We start from the raw sequence: 23,910 nt of genomic DNA, 5'->3' as shown, positions 1-23,910 counted from the left end.
ACGTATGCGGACAAAATGCAAACTCCACACAGAAGGGTCCCAGCTGGAGTTGAACCAGCGCCTCCTCACTGTGAGGTGAGTGTTAACCACTACACCACTGTGCAACCCCAGATTAGTCAACCATGTAGTTGTTACAGCCCTGACAGGTAACCTTGCCTAAACTCTAGGGGAGGGGTCTGCAACCTGCGGCTCCAGATCCACATGTGGCTCTTTTATCTCTCCATGGAGGCTCCTCGGCCAAACATAAAATAAGTCATGGAGACCAACCATGTCGAAAGTCGGAGTCAGAAGCTCCCCCTAAACAAAACTACCAAAAGAAAATAAATAAACAAATCCCGCAAACTAAGACTACCAAAGTCCAACTCCAAACTAAAATAACAAAACCCAGCAGTGTAAGACTGCTGAGGACATAAAGAGGAAAAGAGAACTCAACAACCTAGCAACCCTAGAACTAAACAACCCTCTGCTTGCCTTGGGGGCCACCTCTGGTTTAAATAGCCTGCAGGTGTTAATCAGGATGATTGGTCCCCACCTGCCAGGTGAGCAGAATGACAGGGCAAAGGATGAAGCACATCAGCAGCCATAACAGTAGTCTATTATCTCAACTCCTGCAGCTCAAAGAAACAATATTACATTGATTTAGTGATATTGATTCAGCTTGATTTAATTGACAGGTTTAGACTCAGCCCTCTAAAGCTGTGTGGTGAAATGACTTATCTGCTGTCCATGATGTATCATAAATCTCCTCATTCTTGCAAGATAGTTATGTTGGCTAATGACTCTGCTGCAATTGACTGATAGTAAAAATAATGATGACTCTGCATAGAGGAGCAAGGTGCCAATGCTGTCAGTGCGGTCTATAGGAAATTATCTCACTTTCAACACTCGTGAACTTGAGTAGGAACAGTGGATATGCCCTCATTATATATAATCATGGAGACCTTGCAGAAAGGGTCAGTATCTTCAGGTTTCTGGGAAGTTGCATCTCGGGGGACCTGACCCGGTCAGAAAGACATGAAAGGTTGTTAAAGCCCATCAGCGGCTGCAGTTCCTGAGACTGGTGCACGTGATGAACCTGCACTGTAACAGAACGGTACACCAGAGACATGACTGGAAAACCGCGGTGAGATTTCTCATACTGAGAAAATCGTTGGCTGCCCTCTGCCCCCTTTAAAAACTGACTGCTGGTGTCTCTGCAGAACCAGGAAAATTACAAGACACTTTCAGCCTCAGGGTCGCCACACTGCTCCATATTAGTTCATATGGCACAATCACAACCAATAAACTCAATAACATTTTCTCTTTTTTTTTTTAAGATGCCGGAAACCTTCAAACCTGTAAAGCAGTTTCATTTAATAGTCTTAATAATTGAATAATTGTTTTTGTCATAACTGTCATTGAGCATGAAAAACAATAAAAACAAGAAAAAATAATGCTAGTGGGAATGCTTTTTGCTGAAAGTAGTCGCTGAAGCTTTTTGCTGAGAATGCTAAAACTATTTACATTTGCAAAAAACATGGAAATTTAATTAAAGAAATATAAAAGAGTGCTAAAGTTGACCAACATTTCAGAAACATTTGTTGTAAATTGCTTAAAAACCTCTAATACATGCCAATTTAACTACAATACTGTTGCTTAAAATATTAGCTAAACTTCAAATTAGCCCAAAAACCGTAGTAGAGGCCAAATTAGCCAAAAAAGGCTAGCTCAATGCTTAAATAATAGCTAAACTCCAAAACAACCTAAAATTCCTCAGAAAACTAAATTTGTCAAAAACGTTAGCCTCTATGTTAGCCTAAAAACCACATTAGATAACAAATGACCCCAAAACGTTAGCATGTTGCTCAAATATTAACTAAACACCCAAATAGCATTAAAAAAACCTTAGTAGATGCCAAGTTACCCAAATGAGCTAGCATACTGCTAATATAACAGTTTAATGCCAGTTTTTTTTTACATTACTACAAACAATTAAAACATAGCCCATGAAAATATTTAAAGGCTTGTTGCTAATCTACTAAAAAATACAAAATGTGAAGATTTTCTCATTCATTTTCTATTTTGCTCAATATTTCAAAAACTGTAAAGTTTATAAATACCAAAAGTACAAGCAGTAATGCTCTGAACATTTTGATACCAAGATGGCTGAAATCGCTGAAAATGGGATTGAGTTTTAACTTGGCAAAAAACGTTGGGAAAGGAGCATTAAAGCATTCACACAAATATATGTTCTACTATTTGATTAATTTAATAGCAACTTTTTAAGCAAACATTGCTGGAAATTAACGCGGCAAAGTTGGCATCAATATCTGTACAAGGCAGCTGTCTGCTCGGGAACTTTTTACTTTTTTTTATCTATAATCCCTTCAATGAGTATCAAGTAGTTATTTTAGTTACTACTGTATTTAAATATGTTAAATTGTTGAACACGGGACCATTTTGCCAAGCAAAGACGAAGTTCTGCTTCATCCATGATTTCTTCTGTTGTCCCCTCACCTATTGCAAGCTCAGGGACTAAAACGGCCTCCGCCCCAATGTCTTTCCCTCCTTCTCTTGTAAGTAATAGCCTTGGTTTTTGCAAGGAGCCATCAATCATCCGCACCACCATTCTGGGTGTAATCTAAAAGCCACCCCCTCTGTGAGCCAGTCTTTAATCTCAGCCACGGTCTCCAAACCCACAGTGCAGCTGGGCACACCACTTTTCCCACTGGTGACAAATTTCCTTGGATTTCACAATCTTTGCCCTCCTTTTCTGCAGTGTGTGTGTATTGGAGTACAGTACGTTTTGTAGATTAGTACCCCCGTGTTAGCAGGATTGTGTTTAGTAAGTGCCACCATGTTTGTGTATGTTTACACTGAGCGCTTGGCTAGCTTTGGGTATAGAGGGTCAAGATAGTTCTGCAGAGTGGGGAAGCCATGCCAATCCTGTGTTTGCAAGGGCACTTCACTCCAAGTGGTAAAAGTAGAATAATCCCCTTTAAAACGTCTTAACGAGGTCAAATCTGTGGGGCTGCAGGACGGTGCTGTATGCTTGTGTGTGTGTGTGTGTGTGTTCTTTGGGCTGTAGTGCAGCTGAAATGGGGGTAAGCCTTTGCTTGGTTAGTGAGAGATAATAATCAAAATCAAATTCCTGGCCGAAACAGGATTAGGCTCTCCCCACGCTCCAAAGCTGGTGTCTAAAGCGGCTGAAGACCCAATCCTATTCCTCAGCCTCTGCTTGCACACAGAGTAGCTAGCTACAGCAAGGATTCATTCAGGCCACAACAAGGTTGAATGAGCTCCGTTTGGATTTGGGTCAGTTAGCTCTGTCTCTTATACTTTTGTCCAAACACTAATCTGGGTTGTTTAGATGAAAATGTTTACTTAAACTGTTCTTAGACAGAGTTGCAGTCTGTTTTTGCTACAGTATGTTAGTAATAACCTTAAATCCTCATCCTGTCTGGTTCCGTCTATGAACGTAAGATTTGGCCAAATGGTTAGTATGTTTAAACACTGCACACATCCAGTTAGATGGAAGAAATTGACACTTGTTCATGGGTTTTCTGTGGACCTTCTTCCACAGCCCCAAAAACATGGTTTATAGGTTAATTAGTTACTCTAAATAAGTGAGTGTGTATGATTGCCCTGCAGTGGAGCGGCGACCTGTTTGCATTTTGATGCCTCAAATAGACTCTGGGAGTCCCTGTGACCTCAGTCAGGATGAAACGTGTATAGATATTAATGCAAAGACTTCAGGATAGTCTAATTCAGGGGTCACCTGGATCAGGTGTGTTCAGTCAATTAGAAACCAAGCTGATTCAATCCAGCTAATCAGTATCTACTGAAGCAAGGTTAGCTGTAAAACAAGCAAGGTGGTAACCCTCGAGGTACAGGGTTGGTGACCCCTGGTCTGTTTGGACGTGTGTACCTTGCGTTAGTTGAACACTATCATCATATTTCCAGACAAATGTCAAATTAATCGAGGGCTGAACAATTAAACATCAAACTACTAATTTTTTTTTAATTCAATGCTAAAGTGCTGGTCCCAACTGCCCCTACAGGTTGATACAGTCTGTCTTCAGGCAAAAAATGGGCACCTTATGGGCTTGTTGAGCCAAACTTTTTACACATTTTTGTTCCTGCAGGTATGCTGCGAGAGATGGGTTGTATTGAACACTTTTGTAACAAAAAAAGAGTGACTAGGGTCTAAGTAGGTGAGATGTAAGGTTAAGGTACGAATTTGTCTTTGTTTTTCTCAACACACCTCAAATATTCTGGATCGTGTAGTAAAGTTAAAAGTTAGATTAGCATTCTGCTAGCTTTTTGGACAATTTTGGCATTTACTAAAAATGTTTAGGCTATTTTGAAGTTTAGCCAATATTTCAGCTTCTTGCTAGCTGTTCAGACTAATTTAGTTTTTTTTCCAGTCTTTTAGGCTATTTTGAAGTTTAGCTATTTTTTCCGGCTACAAGCTAGCTGTTTTGACTAACCTAAGTTTTTTTTTTTGTTTTTTAGGCTAATTTGGCATTTAGCTAATATTTTAGCTGGCTATGAGCTTCAGCATTTTCTGCTATCAGTGTCAGTGATTTTAGTTATCAATTTCAGTGTCTTCAGCTATCAGCACAATTAGCTGCACAATTCAGCTTACAGCATTCATGCTAGCATTATTGCAATTAATGTTTCATAATTATGTTAAGTTATGGTTTTAAAGTTTTAAAAATGTACTTTTAGTGTGTTCAATAAATGTTTATCCTGTTTGGCCTGCGACCTATGGTGAGACCCCTGTCTGGCGTAAGGGATTTGTACAACAGCATCACCTGGATGTCATAAGTGTGCTCAACTTGTATTAGCCTTACAGACACTTCACAATACACTTTCCATAATGATAGCTTCGATTTTCACGACGTCCCCTAAGGTGGCCGTACGAGCCTCAAGGAAACAGCAAGACCACTATGACCCTCCATGGGCCCAGACAACCCAAAAACCTGCAGCACCCGTCCAGGTCAATCCTCCGAACCGTTTGGCTTTCCAACCATATTTTCTACCTAAAGTGTTGCACAGGAAATTATTAGTATTGTTGTTTATTTAAAAATTATTTTATTACATCTTAGTCCTGGTTGTGTACGATCAAACTCAACAGTAGAAATGTAAGAGAAAACAAATGATAATCAGGAGGCGGTTGCTATGGAACCGACAACCTTCCAGTGAAAAATAGGCCAACTGCTCATCATCGTGGATCTTCTGCATTCATTTAGAAGTGGGCGTAAGATAACATCCAGTCATTAGTGAGTGATTACAATGCCAAGGCTCCTTCCCTCCCTCCCAACACACAAAGCACTCACACATATACCACACGCTAACACACTCCAGCTGAGATGTAAACAGTCAGGCAAAGCTCCAGGAAATACAATCCCCACACTGCAGCTTCCCTCAGGCTGGATTTATCCAGAAGAGGATGTTTGCCTGTGTTGCCTGCTGTTATTGCATGCATGTGTGGATGTGTGCATGTGTGTGTGTGTGTGAACCTGTCTCTGACTGAGGTCTGTTTTACGTGTGCACTCAGTTTGTGTGTCTGCATTCATTTATCGTTGGTGTGTCTAATCACTGTGCGTGTCTTTGTGTGTGCGTAAAGCTAAGGCCACCCCTGTAATCTCCACCTCCACCCCATGCTTTTGTCAGCTGATCTGTGGAGCAGAAACCTCGTCTGATTCACATTTAAAACAGACATAATGATTCACAGAAGATTTCACATGGATTCAGGCAGATGATGAGGCCACCGAGGGTAAAACGTCTGTGTGTGACTGTGAGTGGGCTTAGCGTTGGTGGGTGGGTGGGGGGTGGGGGTGGGGCAGCAATTTCCTGAAACGATGAATCCCATTTATTCGCAGAAGACTGTCTCAATTGCCTCAGCAGCCCACAAAGCTTTTTAATGCTTTAATTACGTCTCAAAGGAGCAGGGCAGAATCAAATTAGAGATTGTCCTACATTTGGGTGCTGTGCACGTGCCGTTGTGTGTGTCTCTGTGTGGATGTGTGCTAGCATGCGCTATGCAGATTTAATGTGATGGAGAGTGAAGTCTGTGTGATTCAGGGTATTAAACGTCTGCATGCATGTGTTACGCATACATGCTCGTATAATATCTGTACCTTGATGCTAATGAACAAAAACAAACGGTTGGATGGATTCAAATAATCTGATAACTCAAAAAGTCGCATTTTATTTATCAGTCTGCAAAATCTAATCTAGAACTTCATCATCTTGGTCCATAAATGGAGGCACTGTGCTGTAAATGTAGGCAACATATTCTAACTCTTATAAAAGAGGTTCAGTGTTGTTTTATTTACCCTAAAACATCAGCAGCACTAGAGAGGAAGTTGTGAAGTTTTCTTCTATAGCTTTTACTTCCTTTAAGAGTTTCTATTGCTCCACCATCGAAGTACCAACTGGTGTTAACCCATGTGCTGTCCTAGTCGTGTTTACATTAAGTGGGGTCATCTGGACCCCATAAGACACCTTTGTCTTGGGAGGGATCACACACCAATGTAAGGGTGGGGTCATCTGGACCCCATAAGAGAGCACGAGGGTTAACCAAGGACTGTAGGGGGTGTAACGAATCACAAAAGTCACAGCTCAAATCAGTTTTCGGGTCAGTTAAAAACAACAAAAAAAGCCTAAAAATATATATTTTTGAAAAGCTTCAAAACATAAATTTGATAAAAACGGAGTACTTCAACGCATAAATATACACTCACAAATGTATATCACATCAAAACATTTTTTCATTGAGGCCTTCTTCAATTCAATTCAATTTTATTTATATAGCCCAAAATCACAAAGAAAATTTGCCTCATTGGGTTTCATGCAGGTAATTTTACAGATGGAGAAGTTGGTCATAAAAAATATGAAAAAATAGCTAAATACGAAACAGCATAAATAAAACTGGTTATCCCTGCTCTTAGACCCTCCCACCCAGTAAGGAAAAACTCCTAAAAAAACCTGAGTCAGGAAAAAAGAAGAAACCTTTGGGATCCCCACATGAGGGAGAGATCCTATCCCAGGATGGACAGGCGATACCAGAACTGTTAAAGAAAGATTAGCTTCTACAACTACGTATTTAAATACAGTTCATTCAGATAGAGCTGATCAACTCAAATATGCCATTTCTGATGACATTTACATATCTTGAGACCAAATCTATAAAAATCTTAGCTTGAAAATAGTTTTGAAAATACCCAATTTATCTGGAGTACCTCCTAAAATACAAATTTCCTCTTGTCCCACCCCCCTATTGCCTAAATAAATGTTAAATAAACAGTTAAAATTAAACTTAAAATGAATTGTTTTGTTGAAACTAACTGTGGGAACCTTTAGATATTTCAAATATAAATATCTGTAGAACAAGTGCAGGTGAGGCACTGCTCTGCCAGCATTTCCTGCCGATTTATGATCCCTGTTGCTTGCCATACTGCCGTCCCATGACAGCATGTACCTGGTTATAGACGGAGCAGCACCTTTCTCCAGTGCGGGACAGCTGCTGCTCCTCACTTGGAGATTCTCTGGGAGACGTGCACTGATGCTTTTAATTTAACTCTTCAAAATAAATAAAGCTGATCTCTCATCATCCTCCATGATGAGCTCAAGAAAAGTTTTTGACGGAAGCTCCTCCCACACGCGGTGGAAGCTTCAGGTTAACACACTATTGGATGACCATCACCAGCAACTTTGTCACATGTGAAAACAAAGACTGTGTGCATGAATTTGACACGAACGTGCGGATCACGGATTATCCGTTGCACCCCTAATTGACTGTATCTAGAAGTAACTGGACTGAACAACAACATTCTGTTCTTTTACAGACAAATTCATTTTCACACAGGTAAAAATGTTCCAAGTCTAAAAATGCAAAAGCTGCCCCAAATAAACTGTTTATTCATTTTTTCATCTTTTTGCCACAATTGGTCACACATTTATATACGTATTTTCATTAACATTGTTTGTCTCCTTATGCTGGTGATGGAAGGAAATGAACAATTATGAGTTGGCTCATCTTTTATTTTCATTATGGATCTTGGTGTTTTTTTATTTGTTTAAAAATGTTCCCCAAAATAAAAGAAACACTTTTAGGAAACAGTTTTTGTAACTTACAGTACCTGGTTTTGTGAATCGGATATAATTGTCATACTTGGATTTTAGCCTTTTTTATTTTTGTACAAACCAATATTTGTCCTTGTTGTTTTCTTACATTAAACTTTTACAAGTGTCAGCACTCAGAAAAGATTTTAAATAAATGTGGACACACTAACTTTCCTTATCAGTTTTACCTTGTTTTATCATTGTTACATTTGCACTGTGTCCTTGAGATGTTAAAACATCAGAACCTGAAAGGACCTTGTGAAAGGATTATGGCAAAGCTGCTCGACAAATTTCCACTTCTGCTTTAAGCTGATGATAGAAGGTTCTAGAATGGAAATGCGTATTTTAACCAACTTTAGGCCCTTTATAGATATTGTTTTTGGATTTTTTCTTCGGTTATTAAGATGATTAACTTTTTTGGTAAAAGAAAAACTGACATTTGGGAATAGTAATGAGTCATTGGCGAAGAACAGTCGAGGTGCTTTGCTGCTTTTGTTCAAGAACCAGTCGTCATGTTATTGTGACTTAATATTTCTTTAAATTTATGGCTGTGATAGTTTCTGTCTGTTCTCTTTTTTCCTCTGAATTGTTTTTCTCTTTTTGTTCTTGTTTATCTTTCACCCATCTCTTTCTTGCCTGTACGACCTCGGGCAACTTTCCTAACGCTGGTAATTTCATCATTTGCATTCCTCCAGAGGAGAAAGGCACCAACACTCCCCTCTGGCAAATGTAATAATGTGTCGCACCCCCCAGCTATAGTTTGCTGACTTTGGTCCATGCCATAATGGCTGAAGAGATCACGGAAAAGGTTAACGCGACATACATGAGGAGTTCTGTCTCTAAGCAACGGCCTAGTTTGCGGGAATTGGAGGTTTAGAAGCGAGTTGTTGGCACAGTCATGCCAACACGCTTCTCATCATATATGAGGGGTGATGAGGGACTTTGTCACAGTAGCTTTGTATATTTTAATATATTTAAGCTTTGCTCTGTAAAGCTTTAAAGTTCATCTGCTGGCAAGACACAAAACGAAATAAACGGATGTATTCTCTTTAACCTGAAGCAGTCTTTTTGTGCGTTTGTGTGAGTTCTGTTTGTGGCTTGATATGAGGAGGAACAATATGAGGTACAGTGACGGGTTACTTCCAAGAAATACTGAAATCTTACTCCTCATGGTCTCTTTGTGTCTTAGTCATAAATGGAAAAGCAGTTGATTTTGTCATTTTTGGTATTTTCTATGACCTTCACAGAATTCACTCATCCACTGACTTGAGTTACTGCGGAAGAACCATGATATACCAATCAGGTCTTTTCCATATCCTCAAAAAGTACTTTGAATTAGATTTGCTCCGTTATTGCTCATTTTAAAAAAAACTTATTTCATTTTTGTTTCGTCCTCTCTGTCGTTTTCTGTTTAAATGAGAATTAATACCAGATTTTCCAAAGTTTTATAACAGGTCACATGGTCCATCCACTGGTAGCTGAGCAGGAAGTCGTTGCCTTCTAGAAGCTGTTTGAACAATATAATCATTGTAAAAGTCCCGATATGGAAAATGAAAATCAAACAGGATCCAACATACTGAGATTTCTAGGTTTTTCCCCGTTAATAATAACACATGCAGCTGGGCACTTATTTATTGAGGTTTACTTTATTGCTCTAAAGTTCTGGTCTTTTGCTTTAAAAAATACTTTTGTTAAAACAATCTGATCATTTATTGTCTTGCAAGGACGGAACATAATACCTGAGAGCGTAATAAAAAGTGATCATTACATCCAAGCTTGTAGTGACATTTCAGCAGATTTATTTGGAACAAATGTTTTTTGAATTAAAAGAATCTCATCCAAGTCCTTCCAAATGTTCTTTCTAGAAGTGTGTTATTGTGTACTGAGAGATTGATTCCACCACGTCCTGATATCTCCACCCAAACCCAACATTTAGATGATTGCAGCAAATGCTAAAACAACAGCTTTTATTGGATTTCTGGATCGACTCACTGGCGGGGCGTCCGTCTACGCGCCGTCTTGTTTACATCTCCTCTTCATGTTCGTAGCTTCCCGGGGTTTTAAATCATGCAGCTGCCTCAGTGAAGTGAAGCTGCTGTTTGTGTCAGAGCGGACCCGGTTCTGTCTGAAAGCTCGTCTGAGCGAGGAATGACATGTTCGGCTGGAGCGCTGGAGCGTGGGAAATGTTCGCACTCAACAAGGCTGAGTTTAAAACTTTGGTTAGTCAAAGCGATCCTCATTCATAAAATCCATTAACTAATTTTACCTTTAATTTTATACAATTTTATATAGTTTTTTGGGTCAAAAACGTTTTTTGGTTTTGCTAAAAATTGAAGAATTTTGTTAAAAATGTCCCCTAAAAATCATCATAAAATTACCAAATGACCGTAAATATGGTTGGAAATGTTAAAAAAAAAAGGAAACAACAGTTATTTAAATAATAATAAATGTTGAACTTTTCAATCTGTTTTATTGAGTGCTTTGACAGTGATTTTCAGACCAAATATGGTTTTTAATTGTAGCCTAAGCAAAATGAGGTTTTAGCTCAACTACACACAAACTATTTGACTTTGTTTCATTATTTCGTTTTTATTTTTTTATTCTGTCTCCATCGTACTGTTGTTTGTGTTTTAATCAAACTTTTTCCTATCTGTATCGGGTCTAAAGTTGATTTTTTTTTTTTTTGTGCTTTCTTTCTGCAGGCCTCCTCACAGCAGCTGAAGTTCACAACCTCTGACTCCTGCGACCGGATCAAGGACGAGTTCCAGTTCCTTCAAGCACAATACCACAGGTACAGACAGACCCTTGCACAGTAAAATGTTCTCAGGTTCTGATCAGACTCGGGCTTTCACAATAGACCCTTTTCACGTGACGCCACACAAAGTGGCGAGTGTGCAAAATGATTTCCGGTTTATGAGTTTAGAAAGGCAAAGCTGACTGCTGAACACTGTTTAAATCAATTTCACGTAAATAATAAAAGGTAACCTAACTAATTATAACAGAAATTTGTACAATATTTATTTTATAAATGTCCTACCTGGTTGTATTTGTTCTCCCCTCTTAGATCGTTCATAACTCAAAGTACAAATGACAGTAGTCCTGCGCAGCTGCTTCCCCAAAATTGCATGGATGATATTAAACGAGTTGTGGATAATTTCTCTCTGAAAACGTGGTTAAAGTTACACAAAGGTTACAGGTACTTCACTGAATGCTGCTTGTTTATCCTGGGAAGTGATTAAAACACATATGGGCATGTGTCTCTGCATCTCTGCAGAAGGAAATAAATGTGGCCAACATGAATTTCTATCTGTTTTTGTGCGTGATCGCATTTAAAATATGTGGAAATAACATCAGCCAAAAGTAGAAACCATTAGAATAACGTCTACTCAAATAAAAGGTTGATATTTTCAATTTAACATCCAATATTGGAGGATATCACACATTTGTACTTTGATTAGTGAACGATCAAAGAGAGGAAAACCAATACAGTTGGGTAGGACGTTTATAGAATTAATTCTTTAAAAAATTGTCATCACAAGTGGTGAGGTTAATCATTTACCTAAAATTGTGTTCAACAGTGTTCAGTTTGTCAGCTTTGCTTTTTCTAGACCGTAAACAAAGTCGGTGTCCACATTTACGGCCCTGTCGCCATTTTGTCTGATGTCACAGCGAAATCTACTAAAATAGCCAACGATTAATTTGGTAGTCAATTAGTCTGTTTTTTGTTTGTTTTGTTTGTTTTAATCTCAAAAGTGGTCAGTAGTGATGTCACAGGAAGTTACAGGAAGACTTGGGTACCATAACCCCATGCCAACAAAGCTTAAAGGGGGGACCGTAAAGTAAAAGCTAACATTAACGCAAACTTCTTAGCTAGATCTTTTCTGAGCATCCCTGTAACCTCAACCCCATTGGAGTGAAATGTCTCTGCTGAAGGGAACATCTGCTCTCTAAAGAGATCGAGTGTTTCGAGTGTCATCTGGTCACATACAGGATGGCACAAGAATCAATCTGTAGCTGGAAGTGGAAATTTTGTAACTTTAGCCTGTTGGTAAACTTTATGAAACCCTTTCAAAAACGACACTTTAAAAACTTTTCAGAACTATCAGCTTTTAAGCTTTTAAAAGTAAATAAACTGTAACTGTCCAGCAGTTTAATGTGAAAGATGAGCTTCAAGTGGGACAGAGAATGTTCATCGATTTATTTCAATATTAGCGGCAAAATGCTGCCTTTTCTCTGTGAATCAGCTGATCATGTAAGCAGTTATGATATGTCAAAGGGAAAAAGGGTCGAAAGCTTAAAACGGGGGTTCCGGTCGAGGACTTTCGGACAATGATTTCAGGCGCCATGATGTTTTTTTTGCATTTCAAGCTCCATATTTTTTTTTCTTTCTGCAAGACATGTAGAAATGTTAACTTTCAGTTTGGAATTACACAGTCCAAGTGTAATTAAGTTGAGTCAGGTTTGAGGGCTCGACGCCACAAAATGCACTTTTGTGATGCTCGATTCATTGAGACCAAAACGCTAGTTTTAGTGAAAAATAGTTTTTTTGTTTCAGATTCCGATCTCATTTGATTTAAGTCTTGTTTTAATGCCAGAAGCTAATGAAGGAAAGAAGCTGCATGATTCGTTAAAGGTTTAGTAAACTATCGACTTGATTTTTAGTCAGCATACAGCTTAAACACTTCAAATATAAAGCTAGTGATGGTTAAGATGGATTTTATTCATGATCAATTAGTCGGCTAATTGTGGCAGCCCTGGATCAAATGCCAGCTTGTAAATAGTTAGGATAGTGAGAGGAGTCTGTGGTGTTTGTGGTGAAGTCAGAACGCCGTTCTTCATCTGTTTGCATCTCTCTCCTCTCAGGAAGCATCGTTTATTGACTGGTAGCTAAATCAGCCTCGTTTCCCCTCAGCTATTGATCTGCTTAAATGCTGCCCCGGTCCAGGTCTGTAGTACGTCCAAAGTCTGACCTTCACCGATCTGTTTGATAGCTCCTGTAACAGAGGGACTGCCACGAGGTCTGCATCTCAGCCAGACATCCTCTCTTTGTGATAGCGAGGTCTTTGAAGCCTGCTTTCCTTCCGGAGGAGGTTGGTTTGCTTCTCTGTACCTGCACTCCCAGAACCTTCTGGAAGCTTCCCTCTGCCAGTTACTCAGACGGGCAAAGGCACATGAAAGCCCAGCGTATTGTGTATGAGGAAAAAAAAAGCCTGGCTGCTCGAGTCTGAAGGCTTTGGTTTGTGTGGGACTCTAAAGCTGCAATAATGCCTTTTTCTTTTATTTGATTCTGTTATTCCCTCAACGGCGTGCAGCGCCGTTTAACCCTCTTCAGAGGGTTGGGGTGCAGTTGAAAGAATGCCTCTTTTGTCTGAGCGTACAGAACATGCATACAGTGCCTATTGACTCATGAGGAGGGCTGGGATGGGATGTGGGGGGGGGGACTTGGGAGCCACAAACAAGGCTTTGTAGCGTTTTGCTGCTGAGCTCTGCTTGTCTGTCGCTGAACACTTTAAAAGGCAAATGTACCACCGGCGTTCCCTGGGGTATAGTACAGAGCATTGTAGCTGTCATTGTCTTCCTCTTCCCACCCCCCACTCCTCCCCCTCCTCCCTTCCTCTATTTCACGTGCATAAATAGATCAGGGAATACATAAATCAAAATAAAGATGACAGCAGGAACGATTTAGAGATGGAAGGCTCGGCAATAAAACTCCATCAAAGTGTCGTTTGAGAAGCGCGCTGCAGACCCCGGGGCTGCTGAGCAGCAATCAGAGGAGCCAATCCGAGAGAGGCTGCGGCGAGGAGGCCCGTCGTCATGACAACTCCCCACATAGCCTACGCTTCTATGCAGGGATAGCAGGAGCGGGTTTTATGTAGGTGTGAAGGAAAAGTGTTTGAATAAAAGGCTGTTCATTCACACGCACGAGCTGTCAGCTGATTGACTCGTCGACTCCAAATGTTCCCTGACGAATCCTTCACGTGTCACCAAGTCCCTCTCTGATTATCTTATGGTAAATGGTAAATGGCGTATACTTGTATAGCGCTTTCTATCCTCCTTCGAGGGCCCAAAACGCTTCACAGTCACAGACCCATTCACCCATTCACACACACATTCACACACTGGTGGTGGCTCCGCTGCCGAACACTGGCGCCAACCTTCCACCAGAGGCAATTCGGGGTTCAGTGTCTTGCCCAAGGACACTTCGACACATGGGCGGGCAAGGCGGAGTCGAACCCGCTCACTTCTGATCAGGAGTCGACCGCCCTACCACTGCACCACGGCCGCCTTATGATCGATTTTTCTAATTATTCCCAATGGTTTTCTAATTATGATGATGACTTTTTAGCCAAAATAAAACTTAAAATAAGTTTCTGCAGAGCATTAGAAATCCACCTGGGACTGTTGGTTCCTACATCTATTTGTGATGTTCTAACCGCGTGCAGATAGTTTAATGAACAATGTTAGTCGTTTTCTACGCCTGTATTTAACACTACAAGATGGCGCTTTGAACGGGCTAGAATGGCGTTTTGGACGCGATAAAATTCTGTTTTTACATCCGTCTTAGGACAACTCCAGACTATGACAGTACAGACTAAACAGACATTTTCTGACTGCAATTATTACAGTTTTCAGAGTCAGTGAACGCACCGGGACTGAAGTTACCACCCATCGATTTTGATTGGTCCTTTGTGTCAGCCCCGCCCCAACGGGGCCAAATATTTTCAGATTCGAAAATGGAAAAAGAATTGAAAGTGAAAAAAAATATTTGAAACTGAAAAAAAAATGTTGAAATTGAAATTTTGAGTTTTGAAACCTAAAAAACAGAACATTGAAGGTGAAAATAATTACGTTTATTTTAGAATAGCAAAAAGTTTTGGATATTTTACTTTTTTTTTTTTGGACAAACAACAATATTTTTGTCAAAATGTTTTATTTGTGTTTCAAATATTTATGGCCCTAATTTGGGTTCATACATTTTCTGTACATACATATTAGTGCTGTCAATCGATTTTTAAAAATCTGATTAATCACACTTTTGGGTTGTGATTAATCACAATGTTTTATTAGATCAATTTTATACTATATGCAGCTTTTATACAAAATAGGAACGAGAGAAATTGTTTCCCTTCATTTTTATTGTCTGAAATGTTTACATTTATAAACTGTTAACTCAGAAGTGTCATTTCTGAACACAAAACACATCAACATTAAGATGAGCTGAACTCTAAAGACTTTTATGTCTCGCAGTATTACTCCAAAAAAACAAAGATGCTGACATGCCGCCATAAGAAACGTGTTTCTGCACTTAGATGGTCAGGATACTCCATTCTGGTTGGCTGCTGGGTGTGGATTCACGCCTAAAAAAGAATTTCCGGTTAAGGCTTCTTCAAAACAAACTTTTTCTTCTTCTTCTGGACAAAATCAAGCGCGAACCGATGCTGTCTGTAACCTATCGTGGCGATCAGCATTTATATCGCTTTCATTTGCCGCTGCGGTCGAGGCTCAGTGACGCGTTGTCGTGTTACCGTGACAACGGGCTGTTTACCTATTAAATAGTCTGTCTATTGTGAAAAAGCTATCTAAACCTAAAAAAATAACAAGAATAAAGTACTAAAAAGTGATTGAATATTTATTTATTTTGTAAGTGACCATGCTATAAACGTGATAATGCCCAACAAGGTAAGCATTATCAGAAATTAACGCACGCCGAGGAAGCCTGAACCGGCAGAAGACGGTTGCTTTACGGAGTGTAATTAACATTAATAAATATTAACGTGTTAATCTCTTTTGATTAATCGCATGCATTAACTCATTAACATTGACAGCCTTAATATGTATTTATACATCTCCTTCATTGCAAAAAACTGCCACAAAAACATACTAACGTTTGTTTTAACTTCTTTTTGAAACCTTTGAAAAGTTCTTCACAGATTACATGTTTCTGTGAGAATTACAGCCAGGACTCAATCTTTGCTCTCCTGATTTCATTTTGACAACATCTTTTTTTATGCAAGTAGGCCTCCATTTTACTGAGTTGATGCCTAAAATACAGTCATTCACTCAGCCAGCAAACTCTCAGCTAAAATACTGTTTTTAAAACGAAGCAAATGAATCCAGACAAAGACTTTAAAATTGTTTTAGATCAAACAAATGAATAAAAGGAACATTTCTGTCTTTTTCTGAGCCTCTCTGTCTCACTTTGACAGTTACATCCGTTTCTTTTAGTTTCTTCTCTCCGTTCAGAAGCTGTGTTGAAGCCATCCCAAGTTTTCTTTTTTGTTTTGTGCTTACACTCACAGCGACAGACGCTCATGCAAACACCTTCCTCATCTTCACTCACTGACATCTGCCCAGGATGGGGGTGTTTGCTCAGTTTAATCTGTAAAAACCATTCTGTTTATTTAACGGCATTGAATTCTAGCTGTTGTGGTTAAACTCTGAGCTTTAGAGCAGGTTTGTCATTGTTTTGAATGTCTGAATCAATGATAACTCCACCTTAGGCTCGGGTCGGACTTTTGTGCAGCAGCAGCAGAACTTCTAAAGCAGATCTGCTCTATTAGCCTCACCAGAAGTCACATGACAAACAGAAGCTGTTATTTTAAAATTACATTTTAAATGGGTTTATGTTGATGTGATTTTCCCTTCAAGGCCACCGTATGGAAAATCACATCAACACAAAATTAGTTTAAATTTAGTTTCACGACTATTAAAAAAAAAAAAAAAAATTAAAGTGCTTTCAGTTTTAGAAAAAAAAGCAAAAGAATCTTAAAACTTAAAAAAATGAGAAAAGATTTGAGAAAACAAAAAATATTTCCAGAAATCAAAATGAAATGATAGAAAACATAAATGCAAACCAGTAAAGGTAGGTACTATGATGCATCACTGATTGGATGTTGATTTCCAGAATAGCTTATATAGACTTTTAGATATTAATTATCAGACATATCAGTTTAAGAAAGTGGGGAACTTTCATGTTTTTCACCAGATATTATTCACAATCTAAAGTTCAAAGCGGGTGATAAGAAAGCTCTGATGACCCAGCATTCTAGCAGCATTTAAACGCATCATTTACAGACGAATCTTGGAGACGTGAAAAAAGTCTCACATCAGATTAGTGGGTAAATGTGGTTTTGTGTGGTTGTAACAAGTAATTTGAGCATAATTTTTAAAGATTTGTGTGTCTAATTAGTTTCAAGCTGTTGTAATTTTAATTTGTGCGTGTGTAAATTGTATATTTTAAATTTTACAATTTTTGTACACATGCACAGAATGTATTGTTGAGTTACAAATCAAGAATTCTGCACACACAAAGTCTGTTTATGTCCCATAGTACCTACCTGTTCTGGTTTTTCTAACATTTTTATTTTATTTTCTGGAATCTGATTTGTTTTCTGAAATGTTTTTTAACATTACGATTTCTAAAATGTTGGTTTGTTTTCTAAACCTGAATGCTGTTTATTTAACTGTTTTTTTTTTAAATTGTTGTTGTAATCTTTAAAATGTTTTTGTGTGGAGTTATTTGTTGATGTGATTGTCCCTTCAGGGCTACCGTAGCTGGGGTACAAACATAACCACAGTAAACTAAATATAGTTTTTAATTGGCTTTTTAAAGGCATTAAAATGAATGTTTTTCAGAAGTTGCAGCTGGTAAGGTTGGAGAAACGCCATTTAGCATATTTGAGAACTGGACTGAGTGACTCCGCCCCCTGATGATCCAAACAGGAAGTACCCTCCAAGAAGCCAAAATTCCAAAGACCTTCATAGAGAAATAAACGGCTGTTACTCAGGCATTCATTTGATCAGAAACACCATTCTTGCTCTGATATTGTTTTTGATAGTAAGTTTTTTTTCGTGATATTTTTTCTCTACGTCAAGTTAAAAAGTGACCAATCAAATGCCTCAATGAAAGTAGGTGGAGCCTACAATCCACATTCAAAATGGATGTTTAATTGTGGACTTCCAACAAGCTCACCCATGATTGACGAGTGTGGTTGCCATAGAAATGATGAGTCAGACAGAACACTGCTCACTGACGATGTCCAAGATGGCGGCGTCCATATTGCCAAAAAAATTGCCAGTGAATTGACTCAATTTGGTTTGAGTTGTAACTAAGCCATGTTCTATGGGTGATGATGTCACTTAGTTCTCATATACAGTCAGCGGTGTTGCTCGTCTAACTTCTGCACCAGAATCATTCAGGAAGCTCCAAAAAAGGAAAAATGTTGCTTTTATTGTAGAGTTTGACCTGTTTCTGGGTCATTGGGCCACTTTACCTTCTGCTTCTATAATCTTGGATTAAACACTTTAAATGCTGTGTAAGTCCTTCTATTCACAGTTTTCTCTGAGATTAAACTTCCATTCTCTTTAAAAGTAAAGGTCAAACTATGGCTACACAATTAAGCCAAAGGTTCACATCTTTTGGGACTTTTTCCTTCATTATAATTGGCTGATAGTTTTCTCCTCAACTAAAAGAATAGCTACAGAAATGACCAGCTCATGCTGTGGTCTCGATCATTCTGTGGCGTACAAATGTCTTCAAAATCTCTGTGGGATTCGTTTAGCAAAAATAAGTCTGAAAAGCATGAAAACCATTTTTGCATCAGAAGCTCAGTAAAAACTCATCCTGTGCTCTCCATAATCGAGCTGTCATTTCTGCAGACAGCCAGGAAGAACATCAACATGCAGACACCATCAGACTGTCTGTGGGCTTTTTCCAACCCCAAACCTTTCCATCACCTGTCTGAATGCCAGCGAGCCTCCCACAGTCATTAGAACCTATAATAACTTGTGATACGTGCGCATTCTAACCGGCTGCATCAGTCAAGTCATGGAATATGCTGTTTTTTGTCATTTTTATTTGGCAACGAGGCCGGCTTGTCGAGGCGCTCTCCTTTGTGCTGTCGCCTTGTGGGACATCAGCGCTGACATGATTACAGCTAATGGCTGTCACCGGGGCCGGGTCGCTGGGAAACTGTGACGCCACACCGTGTTTAGACATTTCACTCCAACTGCCTCGTCTCTGACTCGGAGAGCAGATTTTTTGGCTGCAGTTCAGAGCGAGTTCATTCATCCCCGTTGAAGTCGCAGCCGTGTTCAGTCAGTCAGGACCTGCCAAAAGCAGTGAAGACGCTGACAGTGTCGGGTAAAACGGGGATGATGGAGGCGCCAATGAGGCGGGGGGGGGATAAAACACCAGACGATGTTGATGCAGAGTAATAGTGGAGCCACAGGTGAAAGAGAGTCAAAGAGTCTCCTGATGTCAACTCTCTCAAATAAGACTGTCTGATTAAACATGTCTGACTTTTTTTTTTTCTTTTTTCCAGTTTGAAGCTTGAATGTGACAAGTTGGCGAGTGAGAAGTCGGAGATGCAGCGCCATTATATCATGGTGAGTTGAATGTTGCTTTTGAGCAGAACTGCAGAAGAAATTCAGGGTATCTATGAACAACATTTGGCCCTCGGCAACAAGTGTTCAAGCGGCTTTTTCTCATGAAAAGTCTATGTAAACGCGTGTTCCAAACTCTTGCGTAGCTACGCACGTTTTTACAACCATTTTTGGACGTATGTGGTGATTGATCGTAGACTTAAACGCCAGTTAAACCAGGTTGAAGTTTGATCAATCAAGTACTTGGATTCATTTTATTTGGTGAACCCATACATGAGCCTGTGTGTGTTTCTTTTATAAATATAGATGAACCGATGCCTCATTTTCATTGAGCTGTCCAGACTGGACTTTTGAGCGTTTCCATTACAAAATGAACCCATTTGGTACCAATTTTGGTCCCTCGTTGGTCATAGGTCTATAGAAAAATGGAATGGACCCATTATGGCGGAGCTTCACACGATGTTACTCATTGTTTGGAGGAAAGGTTTTATGACAACAGGAAGCGTCCGACCAGCACTTTTGTCGACTCAAGATCCAAACCGAAAGTTTTGCCCTCTTTTAGGCTGCATTCTTAATGAATTCTTTATATACAGAATTCCACTTTATTCGCAGGGGTTGGGGACCGGAGACACACCAAATCCACAAGTATTACTTCCACCGGTTCCGTCTCACCCAACCCCTGTAGTCGAAGAATGTCTGCTACCGATCCAAACTCATCAAAAACACTTGTGATCGTGCTTTGTAAAACATTTATTGAAGAAAAATTGAGTATTGCTCAACATAAAGAGGTTTTTTTTCTTTTAAATTCAGAACAATAGACTGTTCTGCAGTGTAGAAGCCGGCTTCCTCCTTAACAAACACCTGCTCCAGATTACAATGATCCTCTGAGCTTTTCTTTTTCATTTCCCATAATCCACTATTGCAAGGACGCTAGCAGTGAACCGAACCGTTTCCATTCCATGCCCACATTGTGTGAGATGTGCACTGCTTTGGCATTTTGCAGCAAACTTCTTCCAACAGTGACGGACATACACTATGAAGCAGAAGAAGCCCCTCCCTGCTTGTCCAGTGTGAACACCATGGGCTAAACATGTGTTCTTGAACACACCCGTGTGTATGTAGCTTTAATTTGTTGTGGTTTAGTTAAAAAAAGAGAAAAATATATATTTCCTTAGAAAATCCAAACTACCAGTTATATAGAAACTTTTATATATTAGTGACCAAATGAATTGTGTTTTAGAACGTAAATTTTGCAAAGAAATGGATGAATGATCAATATTACGGGAAATCAATATTTGCACAATGACTAAATATGCTATTCTTTGTCATAGTATATTTTTTGTTTTGTTTTTGCCATTTCCATGAAAATACCCCTTATCAATATTTGATATGTTCTGATAAAGTTCAATCAGTTTTATTTGACCCAGTCTTTAGTCCACCTCAAAAACAGGGATGCTAGAAATAAGCCAAATGTTTAAAATTTGAACATTTCCTTAAAGGACCTCCTTCAATGAAAATTGTTTTTTTGTGTGTTTTTAACATCTTATAGCATTTTGTTTCATAATAGAGGAAATGTATAAATTAATTTAATATTAACACTGCATTTCTGATTATTGAAAACCGGATGTTTGAAAAAGCTCAAGTTTGTGACATAGCACCCAACATGGGCTGCTTCAATTCTGAATCCTCCTCTTGCAGACAAATAGATCCACGAACGTCTTTGCTTTCCTCGTCTCACCTGCTATCTGGCTCTAAACTGTAGGGCTGGATTACTCCCTTTTTTTTTCTTTTTTTTGCTATGCTTATGTTAGCTTGAGCTTGTGGGAGAGATTTGTGATGTTGCAGGAAATATATACCTTAAAAAACACACTTTTTGATTGGGGCTAATAACTGCATAATCATAATCAAAACACCACTGGGAACAATTTTATAATATAAAAAATATATGGAGTGGAACTTCAAACAAACAAAACTCTGCCAATGTGAAAAACTGTCTTTCTCAGAATTCCTATTTTTAGAAAAAATATTCTAGTCATAAAGACATGACTTCTTAAACTTTGATTTTTTTCTTGATGAAACTATTTTTCTTGGTAATCAGAAAGAATTTTTTTCTGAATGAAAAGTCTTTTTATTCTCTTCGGTTTTTGTGGTGTTGCCATTCAATTTTTGTGAAAGAATTGTGTCATTATTAGAACTGTCTGCACAGAACATACATGACAGCAGCATCTATTTAGTACAAATGTAAAGTACAACCAGGATTACTCTGAACACTGAAAACAAACCAAAGCAGCTGCAGAAAACTGCTCCACAGCAGAACTCCAGACGAACATAAATCTGATGTTTTATGTCTGATGGATGTAGTGAAAGATTTAAGAATATAGCCTGACTCATTAGTCAGAAACACAAAGCTCTCATTTTTTTCCCACAGTCCTCATATTCCCTTTGTTTTCTCCATCTCTAGTGCACGTTCACACACACAAAAACACCCCAACACACATCTAGATGTGCTTCTAACTGCTCCACCTCCACACTAATCTCATTGTTGCTTGTTGGAGCTGATGCCGTCTGATGTTTTGCCTCTAATTGATCCTCTGACTGTCTTTAATCTCATCTAATCTGCAGCGCCGCACTACTCTCTCCTCCATCAGCAGGCCACACATACACACACTTTACACTCACACACACACTTCCTCGGTGTGTCTTTGATTTAGGCTGGAGCTGCAGCTGTTTCTGCTGTTTATTGGGCTTTTTAACAGACAAAATGGATTCATGCTTTTTCTATTATCTTTTTTACATTAAAACAATGGAGAACCCACATTTATTTCATTTTTTCATGTTTGTAACTTTTGACTTTTATTTCATCACCTTTAACCAAATCAAGTATTTTTGGAGATCAATAGGATCTCAATTTATGAACAAACTACCGTATTTTCCGGACTATAAGTCGCGGTTTTTTTCATAGATTGAATGTCCCTGCGACTTATACTCCAGTGCGACTTATATACGAATTTTTAATGAGATGAGAAATGGACCGTAAGTCTAGAGTGCTCTCTTATGGTGATCTATGCAATTACTTTATTTACTTTAGTTATTCAGACGTGACACAGAGGACTAAGAATTTAACGGATTTAGTGATATGGAGTGAGATTGCGTGCAATTAATTACAGTAAAGATACAAAGTTGATGAGTTCTTGAGGCTATAGTTAAATAAAACTGTTATGTTATATAAATGCTACACCTTTTTGTTTTTTTCATGATGCTAATATGTGTTGACACATATTCAGCCTGTTTTCTATTCACTTATGAATGTTATAACTTACCTTCCAGGATGATGTAATATTGTTTTTTTCAACCAGTTTGTAAAATAAATTACTTGAAAAAAATGCGACTTATACTCCGGTGCGACTTATATATGGTTTTTTCTTCTTCATTATGCATTTTTTGGCCCCTGCGACTTATACTCCGGTGCGACTTATAGTCCGAAAAATACGGTACGTCACCAAAGTTGTCTAATCAAAGCATAATCTTTTAATATTTCTTTAGAAAACTGCAGCTTAAATCCTCACTGAAAAAACAAAACAAATGTTTGTCTAAATGACTAAAGCTATGCACGTTCAAGTGAGCACTTTCATTGGAAAGTCTATGTAAACACTTCCGCATTCAGATCTTTAATCCTTGAGATATTTTTTAGATGATAATAGGCTGATTTAGTGACTGCCTTAATGTGTTTATCAAAATTTAGGTCTGTGTCTATCACTACACCCAAGTTTCTGGCCTGGTTGGTAGTTTTTAGTTGAATAGATTGAAGCTCTGTAGTGACGTCCAACCTTTTTTCTTTAGCCCCAAAGACAATGACCTCAGTTTTGTTTTTGCTTAACTGACATAAATTGTGTCACAAACAATCATTAATGTCCTCAATGCATTTACCAAGAGCCTGTACAGGGCCTCGGTCTCCTGGTGTCAGTCTAATATATATCTGTGTGTCATCTGCATAGCTATGGTAACTAATGTTGTTGTTCTTTATAACCTGGGCCAGTGGGAGCATGTAGATGTTAAATAGAAGTGGTCCCAGGATGGAGCCTTGGGGCACTCCACATGTAATTTCTATTGGCTCAGATGTAAATTTACCAATTGACACAAAATATTTCCTGTTTTCTAAGTACGTTTTGAACTAGCGCCAGGTGATGGACCTATGCTAGTAAAAAGTAGAAAAGGAGTAGATGACTTTACCTGCTGGTCTAGTGTGAAGACCACAGGCTAAACGCGGGTCACATGTCCGATCTTTAGCCTAAAACCCACTCCAATGAAAATTGTATTTTTGGCATTTCTAACATGTTCTTGGAGTAGTTTTCATCTCATGATTTCTGGCTGGGTAACTTCGATATTGGTCGCCATTTTTATTGTGCTGTTAAT

The 23,910-nt window shown here is 38.8% G+C and overlaps 1 protein-coding gene across 2 annotated transcripts in view; it reads left to right on the top strand.

The window, feature by feature from the left end:
• tle5 (TLE family member 5, transcriptional modulator) overlaps positions 1–23,910 on the top strand; it is a 439,890-nt gene that overhangs the window by 401,489 nt on the left and 14,491 nt on the right. For both annotated transcript variants that reach the window (XM_024278857.2, XM_024278856.2), the window contains exons 2-3: positions 10,815–10,903; positions 19,437–19,500. In XM_024278857.2, coding sequence (XP_024134625.1) covers positions 10,815–10,903; positions 19,437–19,500 — 153 coding nt within the window. The remainder of the gene's footprint in view (positions 1–10,814; positions 10,904–19,436; positions 19,501–23,910) is intronic.

Source organism: Oryzias melastigma, linkage group LG4 (assembly GCF_002922805.2).
Source record: "Oryzias melastigma strain HK-1 linkage group LG4, ASM292280v2, whole genome shotgun sequence".
NCBI classification, from domain to species: domain Eukaryota; kingdom Metazoa; phylum Chordata; class Actinopteri; order Beloniformes; family Adrianichthyidae; genus Oryzias; species Oryzias melastigma.
This window is presented reverse-complemented; position numbering and strand designations above follow the sequence as displayed.